We start from the raw sequence: 24,828 nt of genomic DNA, 5'->3' as shown, positions 1-24,828 counted from the left end.
TGAAGTATTACATACTCAATTCCATCATCTATTTCAACACTCGCTCAATTCCATGTTTACAACACCAATCTCAATTATTTAAGCCAAATGAATATGATAATCATTTTAGGGCAAAAATCTCCCATTTTCAAAATATTAATCAAAGTACCAAAGTCAACCATTTTGACATAACATGACTTCATTTTCAAACCCTATGTTCCTTTATTTCATTTCCACAAAAAACCCTTCTTTTCCATTTACACTCGCACCCTAGGTTTGTTCAAAATGCTCCCAAAACCCACCATTGTTACACAACCACAAATAACTAAGTTAAAAATCATAACAAAGTGTAAAAAATCTCTACCTCAAAGAGAAGACGAGCCAAGCAAGAGTGGAACTTCAAGGACATCGAAACCCACTTCTATTCGGATAAAAAGGAAGATCTTGAGACGCTCTACCTTCTTCTCAAAGGCACTAGGGTGAAAATTCCAATGGATCTAGATGAAATAGTAGAGAGAATGTGAGTTTTAGAGAGAGAAACTCAAGATCTAGATTTTTTGAAAGTTTTAGAGAGAGAGATGAATGAAAAAGTGGTTTAAAATGTCATCTTCACAGACTGTTATAAACACAGCCTGCTCAAGCGTGGAAAGCTTCGCTCGAGCATCAGACACAAAGCTTTGCTCGAGCGTGGGATACACACTTCTAGAAGATTTGCAGACAAAGGACCTCGCTCGAGCGTAAGACTGGACGCTCAAGCGTCCAATGCACTCTCTCAATATTTGCAGATCTGCAAAAATACTGAGAGTTGACAAATCCCGCTAGAGTGCAAGAATGGCCACTCGAGCGGAGGAGCAAAATTTGTGAAGCCCGCTCGAGCGCAAGAATGTCTACTCAAGTGGAAGAGCCAAAATCTGGGCATCATAGGTTTGGAAAACAATCAACTAACCTGTTCCAAACGTACAATTACAACTCGATAATCAAAATAGAGGGGAGACAAGGGAAACAAAATATGAATAACCATTCAAAATTATACGAACCCGAGTCCGGAATACAACAAGTGACAAGTCAAAATCGGAATCACTATATTTTTAAAATTATATTTGCTGTTTGTTTTTTATAAAACAAATGTGATTCAAACATGTAAGTATTGATATCCAATCAATCTGATTTTTTTTCCTCTCATAGATGATCTATTTAGTTAACACAACAAAACAAACGTTTGGATCAATAAAAGAGTTCAAGATGAGCCTATAGAGCCTTTTAATCTAGGATTGGACTTTTTTCTGTTCAAATATGAATTTAAGAGAACTTGAGAGGTTTGTAGAGCCCAACATAAGCTTCGTTTTAATGATCTGAATCGTTTATTTTATAAAACTTTCAATATATATCATCTATGAAAAAAATTAGATCGATTCGATAATTATAACCTTTTTATTTTATTGTATTTATCTCCAAAAAATAGATGACAAGTATATATTTAAAAATAGACTATCTATTTTACGTTATATTTGAATCAAAGATTTGGATAAAAATTTAAAGAGAGAAATAAAAAAAGTAAAGAAATTTGAATAAAATTTAAAAAGAAAATAGTAAACAGAAAAAATTTAGCTTATATTTTTTTTCACATTTTTCTTTTTTCTTTGTTAAATCCTACTCAAATTTATAACTATGATTTTCTTACCCCACAAACACAAATATTATTCAAAACGGTGTCATGGGTCCCCAAGATAATACAACAATAGTCAGGCCCATATCCGATATACTTCCCAAATCAGCCCATTTCAAGCCCCAAAAATTCATTTCATCAGGGCCGTTGATCCAAACTCGCCCGACCCGATCAAAGCTTAACAATTAAGATATTCTTCAGTGGATTCCGATATCCACCACGTGTACAAACACCTAAAATAGAAATGTAGATTCCCGTGTTCATTCCCCAACCACTACGTACACACCGCGTAATCGTAAAGCATAGTTCGATCATCGAAGGCCCAAAGCAAAAATCAAAGGTCAAATCGAATCACTATAGAGAGAGAGAGAGAGAACGAGCGATCAGATTGAGTTTTTAGAGAGAGATTCACCGGAATTCACTTGGCCTTCGTTGATCGAGCAAGATGAGTTTCCTCTTCGGCAATCGGAAGACTCCCGCAGGTTCATATTTCGATCTATATATGAAATTGATTTGAATCGAATTATATAGATTGAAATTTGATGAAACATGGTATTAATTCATGATTTCCTGCACACACAAAAAAAAAAAAAACTCAAATTTTTGTTTTCATTGTTGTGTATGGATGTTCTGATCATGATCATAAGTGGCATATGCTATCTGAAGTTTGGGTTTTTCATATTGTTTATCATTTGCCTAAGGTTGTGCTGATCAATTTCTGTAATTGCTGAGAATTGGATGGAAAAAACTGGAAAAGGGTTTAAATTGATAAAAGTGAGAAGTTCCTAAATTGAATCAGGTGTATATTTGTGTATTTGAAAATTTGAGTCTGTAAAATTGCCATGTTTGTTGTTACTGTTTGATGATGCATGCCTTAATGAAAAATCAGTACGAAAGAGGGAAAAAAAGGAGAGAGGAAGAAAACCAAATTTTGAGAGGATTGAATCTTGTGTGTGTTCAACTTGAGCTAATGGAGAATCTGACTTCTAAGATACTTGGAAACAATCTGATGATTGACTCAGAAGCTGACTTGTGAACTACTATACAGTCTACCAATCAACTAACGAACAAAACTACTTGATTTCAACCACTAAATAACTCCTAAAAGCTTGATTTAACCTAACAGTATTAATATAATATGTATTAGTTTCAATGCTATAAACCCCTCGCTTTGTAAATTACAAGTGTCCAGTTAAGCTGGAATAATGTAGATGATATTGTAATATAAACTAAGTTCTTTTGTTTCCCTCACTTGAATTGGTGTCAAGGTTTCAAAAAGCGGTGTTACGTAACGGTTGCAATGGTAAGCGCGCTATTTGTTGCACCTGCTTTTGCATTGTGACAGGAATTCACATGTATAATAACTATGTTGGTGTTACGTAATAGCCGTAGCGGTACCGTAACGGTGTGTTACACACTTTTACAATATTCTAAACAATTTCATTTCCTTTCAAAAAAAAAAAAAAAAAAAACATACAAAAAAAAGAACGAATACTCAATTGATTAAAGTCCAAAGAAAAAATCTTGTATGAATTTTTTTCTTTATAATTTATTTTTTAATTTTTATTTTATTACATTAGCATTTAAAATGAAAAATATATAAACAGTGGTTGTATTTATTTTTATAATCATTTAATTTAATTTGTAATTGTAAATATTTTTTATTTTTTTACTGTAATGTGTTGTCTAAAAGATGTTTAAAAAAAATTAAAATTAGTAGCTCAAAAATAACTTTTGTTTATGGCATAATTTTTTATTTGTATAATCATTTCATTTAATACTTAATTGTAAATAATTTTATTTAGTTAGTTGTAAAGTGTTGTCTAAAGAAATGTCTTTTAAAAAAAAAATAATAGCACAAAAATAATTTTATTTATGACACAATTTTTATTTTTATAATCATTTCATTTAATAATTATAAATATTTTTTTTATGTAGTTAGTTCAGGTATTGGTTAAAAATAATTTTGTAGACACTTAAAATTAATTATTCTTAAAGTCATTAACTATTGAAATAAAATATAAAAAATTCGTTTTATTGTGATTTAAAAATATGAAATATATTGGATCATATTTAAAAACTAACAAAAATTGATCAAAATCTATTTTAAACCCCAATAAATGTGATTCTTAAAAAAAATATGCGTATCAGTATTTTTTTTTCAAATTGTGCAAAAAATAAAAAAAAAATCACGGTTCTGATTACCACAACCATTACGCTACTGTCTTTATACCCCACAACTGAGCCACCGCAACCGTTATAACGACCACAACCGCTTTTCGAAACCTTGCTTGGTGTAGACGTGAATCATGTTATGTGACTGGATCATTATGGTAAGTCACTTGTCCTGTTTACAAGCCAAATTTTGTTGGTATTAATGATTGGCATTTTACACATAATTCCCTGCAGCATGTATACATTAAAAGTTTGCACATAGCTATTAGTTCGTAGTGTTTTATAAGAAAAGAGTATATTGGAGTTTTTTTTAAAAAAAATTTATTTATTAATAAGTAGTTTGTAGATTGGTGTAATTGCTACTTGTTATAATTTTCATTTGACAGTCTTGGCTTGCGAGTTTTAATCATCTCTTCACGTCAAAGCCTCACGGCCTAGGCATTAATTTGGGCTTTTTGGGTCATGGTTATCTCTATTGCCCTTTGAGCTTTACTTATCGGAAATATAAGGCCAACAAATTAAGATCATGCAGCTTGAGGTTATGATTACTCCTTGAAAATTGTCATTTATAAGTTGAATTTGTGGTTTTAATCTCAGAACTTCTGCGGGAAAATAAGAGGATGCTGGACAAATCTATCAGAGAAATAGAAAGAGAGAGACAAGGCTTACAAGCGCAAGAGAAAAAGTTGATTGTAGAGATAAAGAAAAGTGCCAAGCAAGGACAGATGGTATGTATTCTTGTTAGATTGAATATCCCTCCTCCTTCCTCTTTTTATATACACATCATATATGATATTTTTTTACAAAAGTACATTAAACTGGTTATTCAATTTTGAGTGCTTGATGTCTTCCCAGGCCCTTTAAGATGAATGACTTTAATTAAGATGTGAATGGAAATTCAGACCATATGTAATTCAAGTTATGTTTGTGCAAGAGTTTCAAATCATCTTGCTGATTTGCCCAATACATAGAGATGGATATTTTGTATTATTAGATGTTGACTTTTGTATGCTGTGTGAAACATTGGAAACTTTATTTTTCTATCGAATCATGAGAAGTTCATTCTGGTCTTAGTTATCTTATGATTTTTAGGATGTACTTATTTTTTTTCCTCCCTCTTTCTGGCAATTAATTCAGCATTATAGGTTAACATTCTTCTAGAGTTTGTGTCATTGTTTTACAATGTGTTGATAGCCTAGGTTTGGCAGAATCATTACATTTATAGCATCATTTGTAAATACAATTGGGGCAAGTTTTGTAGCCATGTAACTTAAGTATATATGTTTGATTTGAAGTGCTTTCGTTACAGGGAGCTGTTAAGGTGATGGCAAAAGACCTTATTAGAACACGTCATCAGGTTGAAAAATTTTATAAGCTAAAATCCCAGCTCCAGGGTGTAGCTCTTAGAATTCAGGTATGTCCTGCTTTTTGTTAACCATTCATTATTCGTATTATTTATTTTTTGATTTATGTCATACTTTTCTAATCCATGCTATATCTCTCCATCTTCTGCTTTTTAGAGCTTGAGTCATGTCAGCACATATTTGCCTTTTGGACATTTTGTTCCAAGAAATAATGGGAACATTGTTGCTTTTTAGATGATCAGAAAACGTAGTATAGTCATGTGCTCATATAGTGTTCTGAAATTTCTGTGCACTTACGTGCTGATCTATTAGAAAAGGGTTTGCTATACTTTGTTCCTCTATAGTTGAATTTAGATTGGCTGCCCTTTTATGCTTCTTCACATGGCATTTCAAGTTGGCTTTTCTTTCTTCATCTTCATCTTCATCTTCTTCTTCTCCTCACTCTCTTTTTTTCCCCCGCCCCACCCCCCCTCTTTTTCTCAATTCATGTTTCAATTTTATTTTATTTTTGTTGTACCTTTTGACTTAACTCTACTCTAGTAGTCACTCACTAGACTCACTGGGTTAGCCCAGTGCCCAGAACCTCCTGTAGCGCACTAGGTCGTCGCCGGTTTGGCCCCACTAGAACCTCATGTTTCAATTTCATAACCTTTTTTCTTTCTTCTTTCTTCTTTCTTTTTACGCTCATTTTGAGCAAAAAAGAGCGGTGGTGATGATAAATCTGTTTAGCAGTTTACTAAGAAATTCAAAGTTACTTTTTATTTGGGCATGTATAAATTTGATTTGCATCGAATGGTAAGTTTCAGTTCTTCCTTGGATACTCTGGTAAATTTATAAGAACTTTTCTAGTTAGCTTGTTGTGGTACTAAAATTTTGATTTCTTTTATATTTGAAAAAATCAGACTTTGAAGTCAACACAAGCCATGGGGGAGGCAATGAAAGGTGTCACAAAAGCAATGGGCCAGATGAATAGGCAGATGAACTTGCCATCTCTCCAGAGAATAATGCAAGAATTTGAGAGGCAGAATGAGAAAATGGAAATGGTTACCGAAGTCATGGGAGACGCCATTGATGATGCTTTGGAAGGAGATGAGGAAGAAGAAGAAACGGAAGAGCTCGTGAATCAAGTCCTTGATGAGATTGGAATTGATATGAATTCAGAGGTACTATCTACAAATTTTTTAGCATTAATTGGGTTTTATTAGCACTAACTATTTATGCTGATGGTTTATGGATTTCCAATTTTATGAGCAGCTTCTGAATGCACCATCATCTGCCGTGGCCGCCCCAGCTGCAAAGAACAAGGTGGTTGCACAAGCTGAAGCAACTGGAAACGACGACACTGGGATAGACAGTGATTTACAGGCAAGGTTAGACAATTTGAGAAAAATGTAGTTTACTTGTGCAGTAGTTGGAAGTTGAAAAATTGGTGTATCCTTGTAACGTTTGTGAAGAATCTATGAACTCATGGTTTGGTACAGCTGATGCTGCAATAAAATTATGTTTTGACGTCTCATGCTTAATTCTTTCAGGCCATGTTTGTTTGGGTGGACATGAGCTTGGGATTGGACTAATAGTCCAATAAAATTATTAATCCGATGTTTGGTTAAATAATTGAAGTACGGATTAATTGTTTTAAACTTGACTATTAGTTAAGATAGGATACGTAATCCAACAAATTCGTAATCCTAGGACTATTAGTCATGGGAATGCTAATCCAGTCCGCCCAAACAAACATGGCCTCAGTGTAGTTTTATATATAGATTCTTCATTTTTTTGGGGTAAATTGCACTGACGTCCCTGAGGTTTCTAAAATGACACTAACCTCTCCCGGCAGTTTTGTCAGACAAAGAAAGTTGATGGAATGTGATATTTTACCATTTAAACCCTAATAGTATTTTTATTTTTATTTATATTAGTTCCAAAAACTCTTTTCCATATCCCTTACCATGGACCTCAGCACACTAGAGTCTACCCTAAGCCAACCTCTGGATCTCTCTTCCTGTTTCACATTCACTTCGCCACATCTCCCCCTCGTCCTTATTCCCCTCTTCCACTTTCTCTTCCTCCTAACCATTCTCTCTCACAATCTGTGGACTCCTTTCCCTACCCCTTCCTCCTCCGCCCCATGTCCTCCTCAACCACTCTCTCTCTCTCGCTGTCTCACGCTCTGCACTCCTCAGGGGAGGTTTTTGATTAGATTCAAGGTAGTCATGACGCCTCTTGGACTGATATTCCCATTGTTTTTGGTCTTTTTTTTCCTTCTTGATGGTAGCGCTTCCAGCTACGACTAAATTACTCCAGGACATTACACTGATTTAGGTGAGAAAGTTGTAACCATCACATGAGGCTTTGTTGAGAGAGTTGTAACCATCATATAAGGCTTTGTTTGGAAGAGTTTTGGAATTGTGATTTTAGCTCTTAGTTTGCACATGGTGTTTGGTTGTGGTTTTTAAAAATTAATTTTACACTCACTTTTGAAAACTCGGCCTAAGACGGGAAAGTTTGGACTAACCGGTCGTTTCACCAGACGTTCCACTGGTCGTCTGGCCAGTTAACCGGAACAGTACATAATTTTTTTGTTTTGACACATGTTAATTTTTATTTATTCAATAAAAAATGTTTTTCGAATTTTTAAAAAAATTTTATGAGTTTTAAATAGAATTTTGAGTTGTGTGTTTGGTTATGAATTATAAATTTTTGTATCAAATATTATATGTCACATCAAAGATTTCTCACTCAATTCAAAACTCATTCAGTAAAATTTTTGCACTCAAATTATAATTTCAAAACTCACAAATTTAAAATACAATTCTATTCTCAAATCATATTTAGAAAATTTTACCAAACACAAATTATGACTCCCTCCTAGTTTCACTCTCCTAATGGAAATGCGCCGGAGTTGTTTGCTAACATGATATGAGTAGTTTGGTTACATAATGAGTTGCCTTTGAACGTGTTTTAATTTTAAAAAATTAAAAAATTTAGATTAGGAACTTGATTGAAACTCTTAGGGTGTGTTTGGTAACGTTTTCGTTTTCAGTTTATATTTACAAAAATTTTATAAACTGGTTTTTGTTTATTTTTTGTTTATTTTTAGAAAAACATAAACTACAAATGCGTTTGGTAATTGACAAAATGTTTAAAAAAAATTTAAAATATAAAAAAGAGTGAGAAATGGCAAGTGGTGGCAAGTGACGGCAGAAGACGGTGGTGAAAAGTGGTGACGGTGGGTGGTGGGTAGCTAGTGGTGGTGGGTGAGTGGGTGACGGTGGCGGGTGGTGGGTGGTAATGAGTGGGAGGTGTGGGTGGTGGTGGCGGATGGCGAGTGGTGGTGGGTGGTGGATGGTGAGTGGCCGATGGCGGGTGGTGGTGGGTGGCGGGTAGGTGGCGGGTGGTGGTGGTGGGTGGGTGGGTGACGATGGCGGGTGGTGGGTGGTAGCAAGTGAGTGGTGGTGGTGGTGGTGGTGGCGGGTAGGTGGTGGGTAGTGATGGTGGGTGGGTGACGGTGGGTGGGTGACGGTGGCGGGTGATGGATGGTAGCGAGTGGGTGGTGGTGGTGGCGGCGGTGGTGGTGGTGGTGGTGGTGGTAGCGGTAGGTGGTGGGTGGTGGTAGCAAGTGGGTAGCGGATGGCGGGTGGTGGCGGGTAGGTGGCGGTGGTGGTGGTGGGTGGATGGGTGACGGTGGCGGATGGTAGGTGGTAGCAAGTGCGTGGTGGTGGTGGCAGGTGGGTGACAGTTGGTGGTGTCAGGTGGGTGGCTGGTGGTGGTGGTGGTGGGTGGGTGGGTGGGTGATGGCGGCGGGTGGTAGGTGGTAACGAGTGGGTGGTGGTGGTGGTGGTAGTGGTGGGCGGTAGGTGGTGGTGGCGGGTGGGTGGTGAGTGGTGGTGGCAAGTAAGTTATGGGTGGTGGTGGTAAGTAAGTGGTGGGTGGTGGTGGCGAGCGGTGAATGGTAGTGGCAGGTGGTGGGTGGTGACGGGTGGATGACAAGTGGGTAGTGGTGGTGCTGGTGGTGGTGGCGGCGGCGAGTGAGTGGCAGGTGGGTGGTGGCTAGTGGGTGGTGGTGGTGGTGGCGGCGAGTGGTGACGGGTGGTAACAGGTGGGTGGTGAGTGGTGGTAGCAGGTGGTGGTGGAAGGTGGTGGTGGTGGGTGGTGGTGGTGGAAGACGGTGGTAGAAAATGGTGGCGGGTGGTGACTAATGTTGGGTGATAAAAAAAAAAAAACTCAAAACTCAATGGAAACACATTTTTTGTGTTTTCATTTTTTGGCCAAATTTATAAACTGAGACCACTGATTTATAAATCAAAAATTTTACCAAACAAGTTTTTATTTGAGTTTTTAAAATTTTTGTAAATATAAACAGAAAATTGGAAACGTAAGTGTTACCAAACGACACCTTAGAGACCGTATCTATATCTATCTATCTATATATATTTATAGATAATAAGTGGGCTGGTATTTTGTTTTGGGTCTTTTTTATTTATTTATTTTTTTATATGTATTTTGTTTTGGGGTTATCTCTTCTACGTGGAAAGTTTGTACTTATTTGTACCAAAATAAAATAAAAAATCAATGGATTTACACGTTTGACTATCGACTCACAAAAAACTGGATTTGGATCCTCTGCAAGATTATTGCAAAGATTGATTATTGGTGAGAATTTTATTACGTTAAATTAAACAAATTTTGACTGCACAAATTTTAAATATTTTAACAGCAGTGAAAAGTAGTCCAAATTAAATAAAGTAGGATCCTATGCAATAATCAATTTTCACAAGAATTACTCAATTTAATTTTCAATAGTAAAAGTAGTTCAAATTAAATGAAGTTGGATTCTATGCAATAATCAATTTTCACAAGAATTACTCAATTTAATTTTCAATAGTAAAAGTAGTTCAAATTAAATGAAGTTGGATTCTATGCAATAATCAATCTTCGCAGAAATCTTGCAGAACTCATTCTAACTTTCCTTTCAACTTGATTACTTTAGCTTTATGAGTTTTACAAGATTATTACTGTAAAGATTAAGAATGGTTCCAAGTTTGGCATATGGCTAAAAAGTCAAAGAGTCACTCAAAAAAGTTAAAAAGTTATCATTATTTATCAAAAGTCAAAAATTATGGCTGCACAACTCTCAATACTAATATTCCCTTATACACTAATTTATATAATTTTTTAATACACATTTTTCTATAAAAAGTCAAAAAGTTAACCCAAACAATCATATTTTTTTTCTCAATTTTATAGTCTAAAAAATCAAAAAGTGCACTTATTTAGGATATCCCAAACAACCCCTAAGAGTCTTAGGCCGACACACTCAAATAGAAAATTCCTATATAAAATGTGAGTATCGCTATTCTAACCTAAAAATTACTCATTTTTTGAATTTAGGGGTTGTTTAGGGTGTCCTAAATAAGTGTATTTTTTATCTTTTTAGACTAAAAAGTTGAGGGAAAAAATATGGATGTTTGGGTTAACTTTTTGACTTTTTATGAAAAAATATATATTAAAAAATTATATAAATTAGTGTGTAGGGGAAAATCAGGATTAGGAGTTGTGCAGTCGTAATTTTTGACTTTGGTGAATAGTGATAACTTTTTAACTTTTTGAGTAACTTTTTGATTTTTTTTACACTTTCCAAACTTGGCCTTAATAATGTGTTAATCTATTAGAATATCTAAGATAATATTCTCTCTCCCCCTCTCTCTCTCTCTTTTATATTTTTTTTTAATTATTAACCAATCATCTCAGTCACACATCATTAAATCTAGAAAATGAAGTTGTATATCATTTTTCATAAAATGTATGTAGAATGTTATGATAGATTTAAGGGGAAGTTCCAATGCAGTGTTGGTTTTGAAAAAAAATTACAAATAAATGATAAACTTCATAAGTATTAATAATTAAAAGCTTAAACTTTTTTATCAATCTGTAATTATTTTTTGACAACACCAGTGATTAGTAATTTCCACTAGATTTATGAAGATGCGTCTTACAATTAAAAAAAATGGTTAATTATATTTTACTATCACCAAATATCACTTTCTTCAATTTTAAAATTGTATATTTAAATCCCTCAACTATTGAAATTAATTTACTTTTCACCCTTCCTGAAGAGGGTTTTTGTTTTTTTTTTTATATAGTTGAGTAGTGTGGAGATATATTTTCTGAATACCAACACGTGGCATGGTGACGCCGACGTGTCAGCCGAGGTGCCACGTGCCCTGGTAGTTAAGCCGAGGTAATCTCGGAGAAGCCGAGGTCATCTCCGAAGATATCGGAATCCGAGATAAGGGGCAAGAGTCCTAAGGCAAAGAGGGGACTTAATCAAGATAAGGATAGAGCTCTTTGGGAGTTTATCTTTATCACTTAAAAGAGTCCAGAGTAAACAGTAAATTAGAGTTCATAGAAGTCATACTTCTAGTGGGACTTGGATTGAGTATATTATAAAAGAGAGGCACCCCCGTGGGTCTAAGGTATGTAATTTATACTTTGAGTATTCAGTTTAGTACTTGATTATCTTTGAGAGATATACTGACTTGATCGTCGGAGTGCCCCCGGGTGGAAGAACCACCGCCGGAGCTTTTTCTTTCTGTTTCAGGTTGCTTAAGCCATCTATTCTGCTTGTGCTCTCCAGCTGATCACTAAACAGACAGTGTGGTCAGATTTTCACCCACACAATTTGGCGCCGTCTGTGGGAACGAAGGAAGAATAGATGGCCAGTAACGGACAGCAGGAAAATATTGGGGATGACGCTCCCACTGGGAGTGGCAGACCAATTGACCTTGACATCGAAGGAGATAACCACAATGCAGAAGCCCGTGACCAGGGTCACAGAGAGAACGACGTCATCCCAGAAGGCGACATGTCAAAAAGAGCAAACCAAGGAAAGTACTACAATGAAGATAACCTCCAGGTATGGAGGGACAGGTGCCTACGGAGGGATGAAGAAGTGAAAGAACTAGCAAACAAGTTGGCGGACCTCCAGTCAGTCGTCAACTTCATGATGCAGAATAATGTTATGCAGCCACCATACCCGCTACAAGATACGCCGATGCCGGCGAACAACACTCAGAAGGATGGAAGAAAAACAATCCCCGAGGTCCCTCAGCATACCAAAAGCGGAAGGCATTCTCACCGGCCTTCCAGGGAAGTCGGACGGGAAAAGCCGAGGCAAGAAGAGTCCCGAAGGACACACCACATGAAGAATCCAGACCCCAAAGAACATCAACATGTTCAGGGGCAAGTACTCCATTTTGACACAACCCATGAAGAAAGATCCAAACGACCCCACCACGAGGCCGAAAGTAGTGTACCAAAAAGACTAAAATCCAAAGACAGCCGAGCTCCAGGGAGGAGCAAAGAAGACTTAAGGGACTACCTCAAGAGGAGGCAGCAGAATGCAGAAGCCGAGGTAAACTTCCCAGTAAAACCGAAGACAGCCTTCTCGGTGGAACTGGACAAATTCGAACCGCCCAAAAGATTCAGTATGCCGAGGTTTCAAATCTACGATGGTAAGTCAGATCCAAACTTTCACGTTGGGCTATACCTGAATTCAATGGCGTTATATAGCGGGAACGAGCCGTTGCTCTGCAAAGTATTCCCCTCATCCTTTGGGGAAATTGCATCTGATTGGTTCCATAAGTTACCAAAAGGAAGCATAAAGACATGGGAAGGCTTGGCCGAGATGTTTGTGGCCAGATTCGTGACCAACAAGCTGCAACCCCTGAGGGTTGATGCTTTGATGGCTCTACGAATCACCAAAGAAGAAGGCCTCAGGGCCTATGCGAAGAGGTACTACGAGGTGTTCAACCGAATACCCGAATGCAACCAGGAAGTAGCAGTCGTATCCTTCAAGAACGGCCTGAAAGATGACTGTCCACTACGAAAATCTTTGGCAAAAACATTGCCAAAAAGCATGGAAGAACTCATGGCAAGAATTGAGAAATACGCCAGGGCCGAGGAAGATACATCGGGAAACAAGGAGGTGAAACAAGAAAAGGGAAACGGCTCGCCAAAGCGAGGCCGAGTCAACAATGGACCGACCAAACAAGAAATAGAATTGAGAAATAAGCAGGCGGTAACAACGGTATTCCGGATCCCAATCCATAAAATCTTAGATCGGATTCGAAATCAACCTTATTTCAGGGCTCCAGTAAGAGCACCGGGGGAATTCATGGGAAGGAACGTTGGTAGACGTTGTGCCTACCACAATGAAGAAGGGCATCCAACTCAAGGTTGCAGAGCCTTAAAAGCACACTTGGAGGACCTGGTAAGACAAGGCCTTCTGAGGGACCTGGTCGATGAGGCCAGAACAAGGGAAGAGCAGGCAAGGTTGCCTCAAGCACCAGCGGCACCCCCTCCCCCAGCACAGCTACCACAAGCAGGAGAACCGAGGGTGGTTAATGTGATCCACTCAAGGGTCAACGAAAACGAAGTCAGAGGAGAAACCCAGAGGGTAAGACATTTACAGCATATCTACCAAGTCGGGGAAAAGAGACATCGGCCAGAAGAATGCCAAGGGCCAATAATAGCCTTTACTGAAGCCGACCTAGAACTGGTCCAACATCCGCATAATGATGCTTTGGTAGTATCCCTCCAGGTTGGGGAATGCCAAGTAAAACGCATCCTAATAGATCAAGGCAGCTCCTGTGACATCATGTATGTCAGATGTTACAAAGAGCTAGGCCTTCACCCCGACGACCTAGAACAATCAAGCGGCCCAATGGTCGGCTTTAACGGAACACCGACATGGCCACTGGGTGCAACAAGCTTAGAAGTACAAGCCGGCACTAAGAAGATCATGACGGAATTCCTGGTAATTGACACACCCTCACCATACAACATCATCTTGGGAAGGCCGTGGTTGCATGCAATGGGGGCAGTTCCCTCGACGTTGCATCAACTACTCCGGTTCCCAACAGAGAATGGGATTGAAGAAGTTAGAGGGGATCAACTACAAGCCAAAACTTGCTCCATGGCAGCAATAAAATCCACCTGTAGTATACGGGAGCCAAAGAAAGCAGAAGTTGAAGATGAGGACATGGAAGTCCTAGAAGACGTCGGGAAGGAACCAACCGAGAAAAGCGAAGAGGCGCTAAAGAAAATCCTCGTCCAGGAGGGCGACGAAGAACGATTTTTTCTTCTCGGCTCGGGCTTAGCTAGAGAAGAGGAAAAAGAACTGGAAGATTTTTTAAGGGCAAACATAGAGGTGTTCGCCTGGACACCTTATGAAATGCCTGGCATTGACCCCGAGGTCACCTGCCACAGTCTGAATGTCGACAGATCGGCAAAGCCTGTGATTCAACGAGCCAGAAGGCCGATGCTAATGCACGTCGAAGCAGTAGAAGAAGAGGTAGACAGACTCCTTGAAGCCAGAGCCATCCGAGAAGTTCAGTACCCAACATGGCTGTCCAACACAGTAGTAGTAAAAAAGAAGAATGGCAAGTGGAGGGTTTGTGTAGACTTTACCAGCCTCAACAAAGCTTGCCCCAAAGACAGCTTTCCTCTGCCCAAAATCGACCAAATGGTAGACGCCACTTCGGGGCATGAAAGGATGAGTTTTTTAGATGCATATAGAGGGTACCACCAGATTGCTATGTACCCACCAGATGAGGAAAAGACCGCGTTCATCACCCCGAAAGGCCTGTACTGTTACATGGTAATGCCTTTTGGGCTGAAAAACGCAGGAGCAACCTATCAGAGGTTAGTGACAAAGATATTTAAACATCTAATTGGCAAAACAGTAGAAGTTTACATCGATGACATGGTCGTAAAGACCAAGAAATCAGAAGGTCATCTTGCCGACCTAAAAGAGGTCTTTGACATACTCAAAAGATATCGGCTCCGACTCAACGCCTCGAAGTGTGCCTTCAGAGTTGGGTCAGGTAAATTTCTAGGATATCTGGTAACAAGAAAAGGCATTGAGGCCAGCCCAGACCAAATCAAGGCCATCCTGGAACTACAGAGTCCGACATCGGCAAAGCAAGTTCAAGTGCTCACTGGAAGGGCCGCAGCCCTAAACCGATTCATCAGCAGAAGCTCAGACAAGTGCAGACCCTTCTTTAACCTGGTGAAAAAAGCCACAGACTTCCTATGGACGGAAGAATGTGAAGCTGCCTTAACCGACCTAAAAAAGTACTTAACCACAACCCCGGTCCTTTCTAACCCAATCCCAGGGGAGGAATTGTTTTTGTACTTAGCAGTCTCTGAACACGCAGTCAGTGCAGTGCTAATCCGAGAGGAAAAAGGGGAGCAGAAGGTTGTCTATTATGTAAGCAAGACTCTGGCTAACGCGGAAACAAGGTACCTACCACTGGAAAAATTAATGCTAGCCTTGGTGATGGCCTCAAAGAAATTGAGCCATTACTTTCAGGCACACAAGATCGTGGTTCTAACAGAGCACCCACTGAAGTCCTTATTACATCAAGGAGACTTAACAGGAAGGATAGCAAAATGGGCAGTAACACTGGGCCAGTTTGACCTGGAATTCAGGCCAAGAACAGCAATAAAGGGCCAAGTTTTGGCCGACTTCGTCGCAGAACTCACACCTGAAGCCATCACACCTCGGGCTCCGTCGAGCCAAGATGAGCATCACCCCAACAAGCAAAAAGAATCCCAGTCAAAGACAAAAAAGCAAGAGAAAGAAAAACTCAGACCGTGCAGCATCTACATCGGCGATTCATTCAGACTATTCGTCGATGGAAGTTCAAACCGCCAGGGAGCAGGAGCAGGAGTACTGCTGATATCTCCAGATGGAGAAATTGTAGAACAGTCCATCCGTCTGGGGTTCAAGGCCTCTAATAATGAAGCAGAATATGAAGCATTAATTGCAGGACTAAAGCTAGCAGCAGCAGCAGAGGCAGACGAGGTAATTGTTTTTTGTGATTCACAACTAATTGTTAACCAGTCAACAGGAGAATTTGCAGCCAGAGACGAAAGAATGTCGGCATATGCAAAGGAAGTCATCCGACTGGCAGCCTTATTCCAGAACTGCAGATTACTCCAAGTTAGCCGAGATGACAACACCCACGCCGACGCGTTAGCCAACCTGGCCAGCTCAATTCAAACTGGAAAAACAAGAACAATTATGATCGACTACATGTCGGCCCCGAGTATAGGTAAACAGAGCACCGAACAAGAAGCAATGTGCGTGGGCCTTGGACCAAGCTGGATGGATGCAATCATTGCATTCCTAAAAGAAGGGAAGCTGCCAGAAGACCATAAAGAAGCACATAAAATTAGGCTGAAATCAGCCAGATTCAGTCTAACAGCGGAAGGCCATCTCTACAGGAGGTCCTTCACTGGACCACTTTTAAGGTGCGTACACCCTTTGCAGGTTGAAGATTTTCTTTACGAGATTCATGAAGGAATTTGTGGAAGCCATGCTGGGGGCAGATCGTTAGCCCATAGGGCCATTACCCAAGGGTATTGGTGGCCCTACATGCAAAAGGATGCCGAAGCCTATGTAAAAAAGTGTGAACAATGTCAAAAGTTTGCACCTTTGATACATCAGCCAGCTGCCGACCTAAACCCAGTATCCAGCCCTTGGCCGTTTGCCCAATGGGGCATGGATCTGGTTGGACAACTTCCCCAGGCAACTGGGCAGAGAAAATACTTGCTGGTAGCGACAGACTACTTCACAAAATGGATAGAGGCAAAACCTCTCGCCAAAATCCGAGATGTGGATGTCAAGAATTTTATTTGGAGAAACATAATCACCAGATTTGGGATTCCAAGAGCAATAGTTGCCGACAACGGAACACAATTCGACAGCAAACTTATCAAAAACTTTTGTGCAAAATTCAAGATCAAGAATTATTTCTCAACACCAAGTTTTCCTCAAAGCAATGGACAAGCAGAGGCGTCCAACAAAGTAATCCTGGATGGAATAAAGAAGAGGCTCCAGGCAGCAAAAGGAAAGTGGGTGGACGAATTGCCCAACGTACTTTGGGCATATCGGACTACGCCGAGAAGATCAACAGGAGAATCCCCCTTTGCCATGGCCTATGGCACAGAAGCAGTCATCCCATTGGAGATCGGCATCCCAGGGATCAGAACCCAGGGAGTAGAGAATGGCACCAATGACATACTGTTAGCCCGAGACTTGGATTTATTGGAAGAACGAAGAGAGAAAGCTGCGATTCAGCTCGCAGTATACCAGCAACAGCTTGCCAGAACTTACAACAAGAAGGTTAATCCAAGAGATTTTCAAGTTGGCGACCTAGTCCTAAGAAAAGTCGTCGGGAACAAGAAGGATCCCAGGGAGGGCAAGCTTGGCCCAAACTGGGAAGGACCCTACAGAGTTACTTCAGTATTAGGCAATGGAGCATATCGGCTTGAGGACAATGAGGGCAAAGCATTGCCCAGACCTTGGAATACTTGTAATTTGAAATTTTTCTACCATTAGATAAACATCATTGTTTAGCCGATATCATCAATAAAGTCTTTTCAGAATCCTTTCAACATATATGATTGATAAAGTTATGCATGGATGTTTATTGAAGACATATCAAACTCAGGCAGAGTCAAGCCGATGTTGTTCCTTAATTCACTTGTTGAAATTTGTAGCAATTTACAAGTTGGAATTAAGCTGATTTCTTATCTTCACTTGTTGAAATTTGTAGCAATTTACAAGTTGAAGTTAAGCCGATGTTATTCCTTAATTCACTTGTTGAAATTTGTAGCAATTTACAAGTTGGAATTAAGCTGATTCCTTATCTTCACTTGTTGAAATTTGTAGCAATTTACAAGTTGAAGTTAAGCCGATGTTATTCCTTAATTCACTTGTTGAAATTTGTAGCAATTTACAAGTTGGAATTAAGCTGATTCCTTATCTTCACTTGTTGAAATTTGTAGCAATTTACAAGTCGAAGATAGGCCGAGGTTATTGCTTAAGTTCTCATAGCAATATGTGGGTTGTTTAAACCCTAGGGAAGATGCTTAACACTTGTTGAAATTCGCAGCAATTTACAAGTTTATGTTAAGCCGACATACGATCACCCGCTGAGGTACACAGAAAGTTACAGGTTAAAATAAAGGCTAAGTATATTGTTCATTACTTGTTGAAATTTGTAGCAATTTACAAGTAGGTAAGACTAAGATAACCGTTTAAAACTTGTTGAAACTTAAGAAGAAGCTTGCAAAAGTTTACATTCCGAATTATATGTTCTATACTTGTTGAAATTTATGAAAAGATTGCAGGACAGTTTCTTGCCGAAGTAAAAGTTTTATGGTTATACCCGAAGTATGTAACCCCGAGAAGATTGCACAAAGGAAGCAACATACAAAAGATCTTTTCTAAGTACAAGACTTTGCAGAAGCAGTCAACAGAATATCACAAGATCAAAACATCCAGAGAAAGAACTGTTGCAATTACATATTAAAGAAACCACGTCGGCCAAAGGAAAGAGTTTTGCATTATCCAGAAAGTAAAAAAGTACAAAGTGCAAAGTACAGAAAAAGAAGGAAAAAATACAAAAGGCAATTTTGTCAAGCTTCTTCAATATTAGCCACTGCAGGGACTGGGACCTCGGACGATTCTGGAGGAACCTCGTCGGCCACTTTTTCCGCTTGTATCTCGGCATCAATCTCTGCCAATGATTCCTCAACACTTCTTTCTATCAGGAGAAGATTGGACGATAGCTCCCCAGTGGCAGTCTCCTTGGGTGCCCCCTCAACCTCATCACCCTCCTCATCCAAAGTTAAGTCCATAACTTGCTCAGCAGGAGGAGGGGATTTGGCTTCGGCAGCATCCTTGGGTTTTCTCACCAAGGCGTCACCATCATCTTGTTCTTCATCTTCATCCACAGCATCGGCCTCAGACTCTGATTCACCTTCAGGAGGAGGTGGAGGAAATGGTAAGGGAATAGCGTCGGCCTTGCGCAAATGGCGAGTCAGCAGGAAGATCAAGCTTCTTTATCAAGGACATCCAACCAAGGGAAAATCCCCTGTTGCATGCCTGCCTGACTTGAAGCTTGTAGTCTTCTGCAACATCGGCCATACCTTGAGCATAGGCCTTTTCATCGGCCTCTTTGACCTCGGCCTCTTTTGTGGCCAGTGCCTGCTGGAGTTCTTTCTCCGCTTGGGCCTTCCTAGCCTCAGCCTCTCTTTTCTCGGCTTCAGCTACTTTTTTAACGGCTTCAGCAGCCTCGGCCTTCTCAAGAGCTAAAGTTTGAACTTTCGTTGCAGCCTCGGCCTGATCCTCCAGTTTTTTCATTTTTGCTTCAAGGGCCCTTATCTCTCTCTTCATTGAAGATGCTTCCCTCTTCATATCAACCAATCTTTGACGATTTTCGAAGGATTGCATTGAAAATGAATGGGCGTGTTGGATAGCCTGAATGAAAACAGAAGTATCAGAAAATTTTCTCAGAAAGAAACAGAAGGAAAAAACACAAATACAAACAGAAATACTTACTTGAGCGGAGTGTTGGAGCATAAGAGCGTAATTTTCATACTCACTAAGCTTGCCATTTCGTTCCAAATCATTTGGTAGAAGAAGAGCAGTGCTAAGAGCGACAGCAACATTAATGTCATCAGCACTTTCACTAGCCATAATGGGCCTATCCTCCAGGGATAGATCAGGGGCCCATGGGACGTCGGGCTTCTTCGAAGCCGAGGTCGTCGCAGACGATGACCTTGGCCTCTTTGATTGTGTAGACCCTGAGGGTTGGCCCTCAGCAGACCTCTTTGTTGAAGTAGAGGCTGATTTTTTGCTTTCCGCTAGTTTCGAAATCGGCAAAGCATCCTCAGCCTCGGCATCTGTAGCCTTGGCCTTAGGCTGAGCCTTTTTAGCTCTCTTTGGTTTGGGTGGGAGCATTGATTGCGTTGGTCCGGCTTCGGTGTCAGTTGGAAGATCGGCGAGAAGGTCTTGAACGACGGGCCTTGGACGAACCATCTCGGCAGTCTTTACAAGCCTTCTTCGACGTTTACGTTCAGGAATTGGTATTAAGTAGGGGGCCGAAGTTGATGGAAGATCGGCTGGGTCAGATGTGGACTCTTGATCTGTTCGGGATGTAGAAGCAGTTAGGGTTGTGGCTGTGGGTGGAGAAAGACTCTTCTTCCTTTTCCTTGGGACGTCGGGTAAGGTGGATTTGTATGTAGGGATGAAGTTTAGTAATACTGGGGCTTTTCGTTTATGGATTGGAAGGCCAAGAAGTGTTTTCAGATCTGTTCCTGGGAAGAAGGATTGACGAAAATTTTTCGGTGGCTGATGGAGATCTGCAAAGAAACAGACGTCAGAAACAAAAAGTATGAAAGTCTTAAGTAGAAACAACTAAGTGTTGACTCAGGGCTCTTACTCTTGCCCTCTGTAATTGTTCGAGGAAGAGGGTAGAGGTGGACATCTTCATCTGGGCCAAATTTCCAATTTCCAGAAGCAATGAGAAAATCATCTCCAGCCCCCTTGTTGGAGTCTGGGAGGTCGGCTATAATTTTGTACTGAGTGGATCTCGGCTTAAGGTAATAGACAAAACCCCTATCCTTCAGATCAAGAGGGCACATAGTATAACAATATTGAAGGTCAGCTAGGGTGATTCTAAGGTTTTCTTGCCTAGCTAAGGTAATAATACCGTTAATTACCCTATAGGAATTGATAGTAAGTTGCATGGGGTTCAGCTTATAGAAATGGAGAACTTGACGAAAAAGGGGATCAAGAGGAAGCCGAAGTCCACATTCGGTAAAAGCAACTATTGGGAAAGGCATTGTGTGGTCTGTGGGCACGATGGTATCATTATCCCCAGCCAGCTTAAGGTGAACGTCGGCTGGGATAGAGAATTCTTGCCTAAAGTATTCAAGTTTTGTTGGGGTATTTACCCTATGCCTCCACATACCCATTATGTCGGCTTAAACTAAGAGGAATATGTTTCAAAAAATGGGCGTTTTTCAGGTTTCCCTAAAGATTAAGGGTTCTACAGACAAATCCCAAATCTATGAAGTATGAAGATAAAAATCGAGGGCACAGATCTGGGGCAGACACAAAAAAAGAGAAAACAAAAACGAAGTTTCAGATTCAAAAATAGAGGTATAGTTCTCAGAAACAATAGAGATATAGAAACAAATCAAAAACAGCGGTAAAGAGAATGATGAAAAAGCATAGAAGTCCAAGGTATAGCCACAAATTCAAGATACGAATAAATCCAAGACCTCGAACAAGATCAGTAATGGCAACAGACAGACAAAAGCACATAAAGAGAATGGAAGAAGTAAAGGAAAAGGGTCTTACCAGGACAAATGAAGCCAAGGCAATGCTCGCCGAACCCAGAAATTGGTTGCAACAGCAAAAGAAGGCTTTGCAAGGGAGAGGGATTAAGCGCAGTTCCAGAAGAGAGACTGAAGCGATGGCAGATTCAAAGAAGAATGAGCTTTCAGAGAGAGAAAGAGCAAGAAGACGGAATGAAAAAGTGAAGAAAAGATAGAGGCAAGAGAAAAGTTTTGTCAAAAATGTGAAACGGCGGCAAAATTAGGGCAATCATTACGCCTAGGGTAACGCACGCGTCAGACGACGCAGACGAACGAACAGACAGCTTCAGGCGCGTCACTGACACGCTCCAATGAAGACGAAACACGTAAAAGAAACAGTTAGATATGCATGACAGCTCATGCGCGTGGGAGAGTACGACCGAAGCCTTGTTCTCCGAAGAGAACACGTCGGCTGAAAATAGATAATCTTGGCTAATCAGTTTTTGAACCATTACTCAGAAAAGAAGTAACAAAATTTCGGAATAGGTTCCATCACCTCAGAATGCCGAGGTAATAGAACCTAGGGGGCAGTTGTGGGGATATATTTTCTGAATACCAACACGTGGCATGGTGACACCGACGTGTCAGCCGAGGTGCCACGTGCCCTGGTAGTTAAGCCGAGGTAATCTCGGAGAAGCCGAGGTCATCTCCGAAGATATCGGAATCCGAGATAAGGGGCAAGAGTCCTAAGGCAAAGAGGGGACTTAATCAAGATAAGGATAGAGCTCTTTGGGAGTTTATCTTTATCACTTAAAAGAGTCCAGAGTAAACAGTAAATTAGAGTTCATAGAAGTCATACTTCTAGTGGGACTTGGATTGAGTATATTATAAAAGAGAGGCACCCCCGTGGGTCTAAGGTATGTAATTTATACTTTGAGTATTCAGTTTAGTACTTGATTATCTTTGAGAGATATACTGACTTGATCGTCGGAGTGCCCCCGGGTGGAAGAACCACCGCCGGAGTTTTTTCTTTCTATTTCAGGTTGCTTAAGCCATCTATTCTGCTTGTGCTCTCCAGCTGATCACTAAACGGACAGTGTGGTCAGATTTTCACCCACACAAGTAGTTTATATATTCAATTTTAAAATTACAAGGTAAAGTGAGAGATTCAATGATAATTGAGGGGTAAAGAATAATCAACCCTATAAAAAATGCCATTAACACATTATTTTGATAAATAATTCTATAAAAATTCTAAATGAATTGCATTTACCAATTCAAAATATAATTGTCATTTTATGAAGTCAAGAGTAACAAATTTTAGGAAGTAAAGATATAAAAATAGTTGGGTCTAGTGGGCACAATTTGGGCCTGAGGGTGTAGACCCTGTAGGTCTTAGGTAGGGATGGCAAAATATATTGATCTGTCAGGTCCCTGACTTTCCTCGATCCTAATGGGATTATGAGATGGGTTCAGGCGTGGTTGAATAGGGTATGGTTGGATTTGGAGAAACCTATAAAAAAAATTCTGATTTGAGTTGGGGGTGGGGAAGAATATTTTTTACTCGAATCCTATCCGACCCGTAAATGTAGTAACAAATAAATAATATGTATAATATATTGTTGAATTTTTATAAAATATATATAATATCTATACAATATATTATTGGGTTTCTATTATGTTACATATAATATAATTTTAATATATGTACAATATATAATATATTATTTTAATTATAAATGTAATTTTCTAGCTTTAATTATTAAGTTTTAATATTATTATTAAATTTCTGATTGTATTGTGAATTGGGTAGGACGAGGGTGGGGGTTACATTTGTGAGTTTGGATTGTGGGGGAGAGTTTTACAAGAGTCGGGTCGGGGCGGGGATAAGCAGCAAATATTGGGGTGCGGGAGGGTGGGGTGGGGGGCTTCAACCCATGCCATATCTATTGCCATCCCTAGGTTTAATATTCGCTGAAACAAGTTCCTTGGGTCTAGTCCATATAAGGTGTTTGCTCTGATCTTGTAAATAGGCAGTGAGATTGATCTCTCGGGATTAGTCGACGCGATAGAGTTAAAACTCATGACGATGTTTCTTAAATCCTATTTGGTTAGCCAAAATATCAAAAAGTTTAAAAAAATTAAAATACCACATTAAAAATATCAATTAATCATTTTTTTCACTTACAATTATCTATTCAACTAAAAAATCATTTCAAAATACAGTAAATTTTTTCATTTCATAACAAGAACTCTAAAAGAATAATTTTTGCCAATTAAAAATTTAATAGCCAAATTGAGTCATTTGGTCCTCACACACCAACCACCAGCCACCAAGGACAAAAACATCATTTTATATAGACAAAAAAACAAAAAGTATCAGAGGAAGAACAAGAAGACATTCAAACAGGGATGGCTGTTGTATCCAGCAGCCCTTCTCTTGAATTGTCCGGCCGATCCGCCACCGCGTGCCGCCTCAAAACCGGCAGCTCCACCGGAGCCCGACAAACTGGGCAATCAAAGTGAGAAAAAAGCCACATATCAATACAAGCAGCATGAAAAGAGTGGTTGCACCTAGGCAACTGCCTCACCTCTTCACCCTCTTCAAAAACAGACAAACAAACAGGGCACTCATACTCGTACCCTTGATCTTGAGCCCCTCCTTGCTCTTTCTTGTATTTAAAACTTCCCACCAAGTGTATATTAGGGTTGTCGAAACTCCGGCTCGATATGGGTTCTAAGGTTCTGACCAATCCCTCGGGGCGGCGGCGGCGTTGGTGGTGGTGTTCGGCGCACCACTTTATGATGATGAGGTTGTAGATGGCGAGGACAACGGCGGCGGTGCCAACTACCGCTAGGCCATAGTAGAGAACGGGCATGTTGGGCTTGTGTGGGGGAGGTGCTGAGGGAGGTGCGAAAGAGTTTGGAACATCACCCACAATATTTTGGTTTTTGTATGAGGTTAAGGGTATATGTAGAGAGAAGTCAAGAGAATTCTGTTCATTTATTTATTTATTCATATGGAAAATTGAGTTTATCTTAAAGGATTGGATTATTTCCATGGTATCACTTTGATGATTTAAATCATTTATTTTGTAATTTTTTGTGTGTAGATCAATCAGAAAAATAAATTAATCCGATATTTGTAATCATATAACTTTATTATATATTTTTTTTTTTGGGTACATATTATATTTATTTTCAAAATAGATTTTTTAACAGATAATATTAGCTAACAACATGAGAAGTTAGAGCATCTCCAACGGTGAATCAGATTTTTCACCAAATTTGAGTAAAAAATGACCCATTTTACCAATTTGATACCACTCGCTCCAACGGTACACTTTCATCAAATTTGTGTCGGGGTCAACCGGTTGGTCGACCGGTTAAGCGAAAAAAAAAAATTTATTTATTTTTTATTTTTTTTTTGAACTTTTTGAACCTTTTAGTGGTCGACCGGCTGGT

The 24,828-nt window shown here is 39.6% G+C and overlaps 2 protein-coding genes across 2 annotated transcripts; one reads left to right on the top strand and one right to left on the bottom strand.

Moving 5' to 3' along the window:
• Positions 1–1,805: 1,805 nt before the first annotated feature.
• On the top strand, positions 1,806–6,700 carry LOC114276662 (vacuolar protein sorting-associated protein 2 homolog 1). Its single transcript, XM_028218466.2, has 5 exons — positions 1,806–2,127; positions 4,418–4,548; positions 5,130–5,234; positions 6,087–6,347; positions 6,439–6,700. Exons 1-5 carry the CDS (start codon positions 2,091–2,093, stop codon positions 6,577–6,579), a joined length of 675 nt encoding a protein of 224 aa, XP_028074267.1. The 5' UTR covers positions 1,806–2,090; the 3' UTR covers positions 6,580–6,700.
• Positions 6,701–23,765: 17,065 nt separating this feature from the next.
• Positions 23,766–24,242, bottom strand: LOC114276637 (RING-H2 finger protein ATL52). Its single transcript, XM_028218434.2, has one exon. The coding sequence runs from the start codon at positions 24,240–24,242 to the stop codon at positions 23,766–23,768; it is 477 nt and encodes a 158-aa protein (XP_028074235.1).
• Positions 24,243–24,828: the final 586 nt, after the last annotated feature.

The sequence above is a fragment of the Camellia sinensis genome, chromosome 13, assembly GCF_055761805.1.
Source record: "Camellia sinensis isolate YWXY chromosome 13, ASM5576180v1, whole genome shotgun sequence".
In the NCBI taxonomy this organism is placed as follows: Eukaryota; Viridiplantae; Streptophyta; class Magnoliopsida; order Ericales; family Theaceae; genus Camellia; species Camellia sinensis.
Note: the sequence above shows the minus strand (reverse complement) of the source record. Positions and strands in the feature narration are given on the sequence as shown.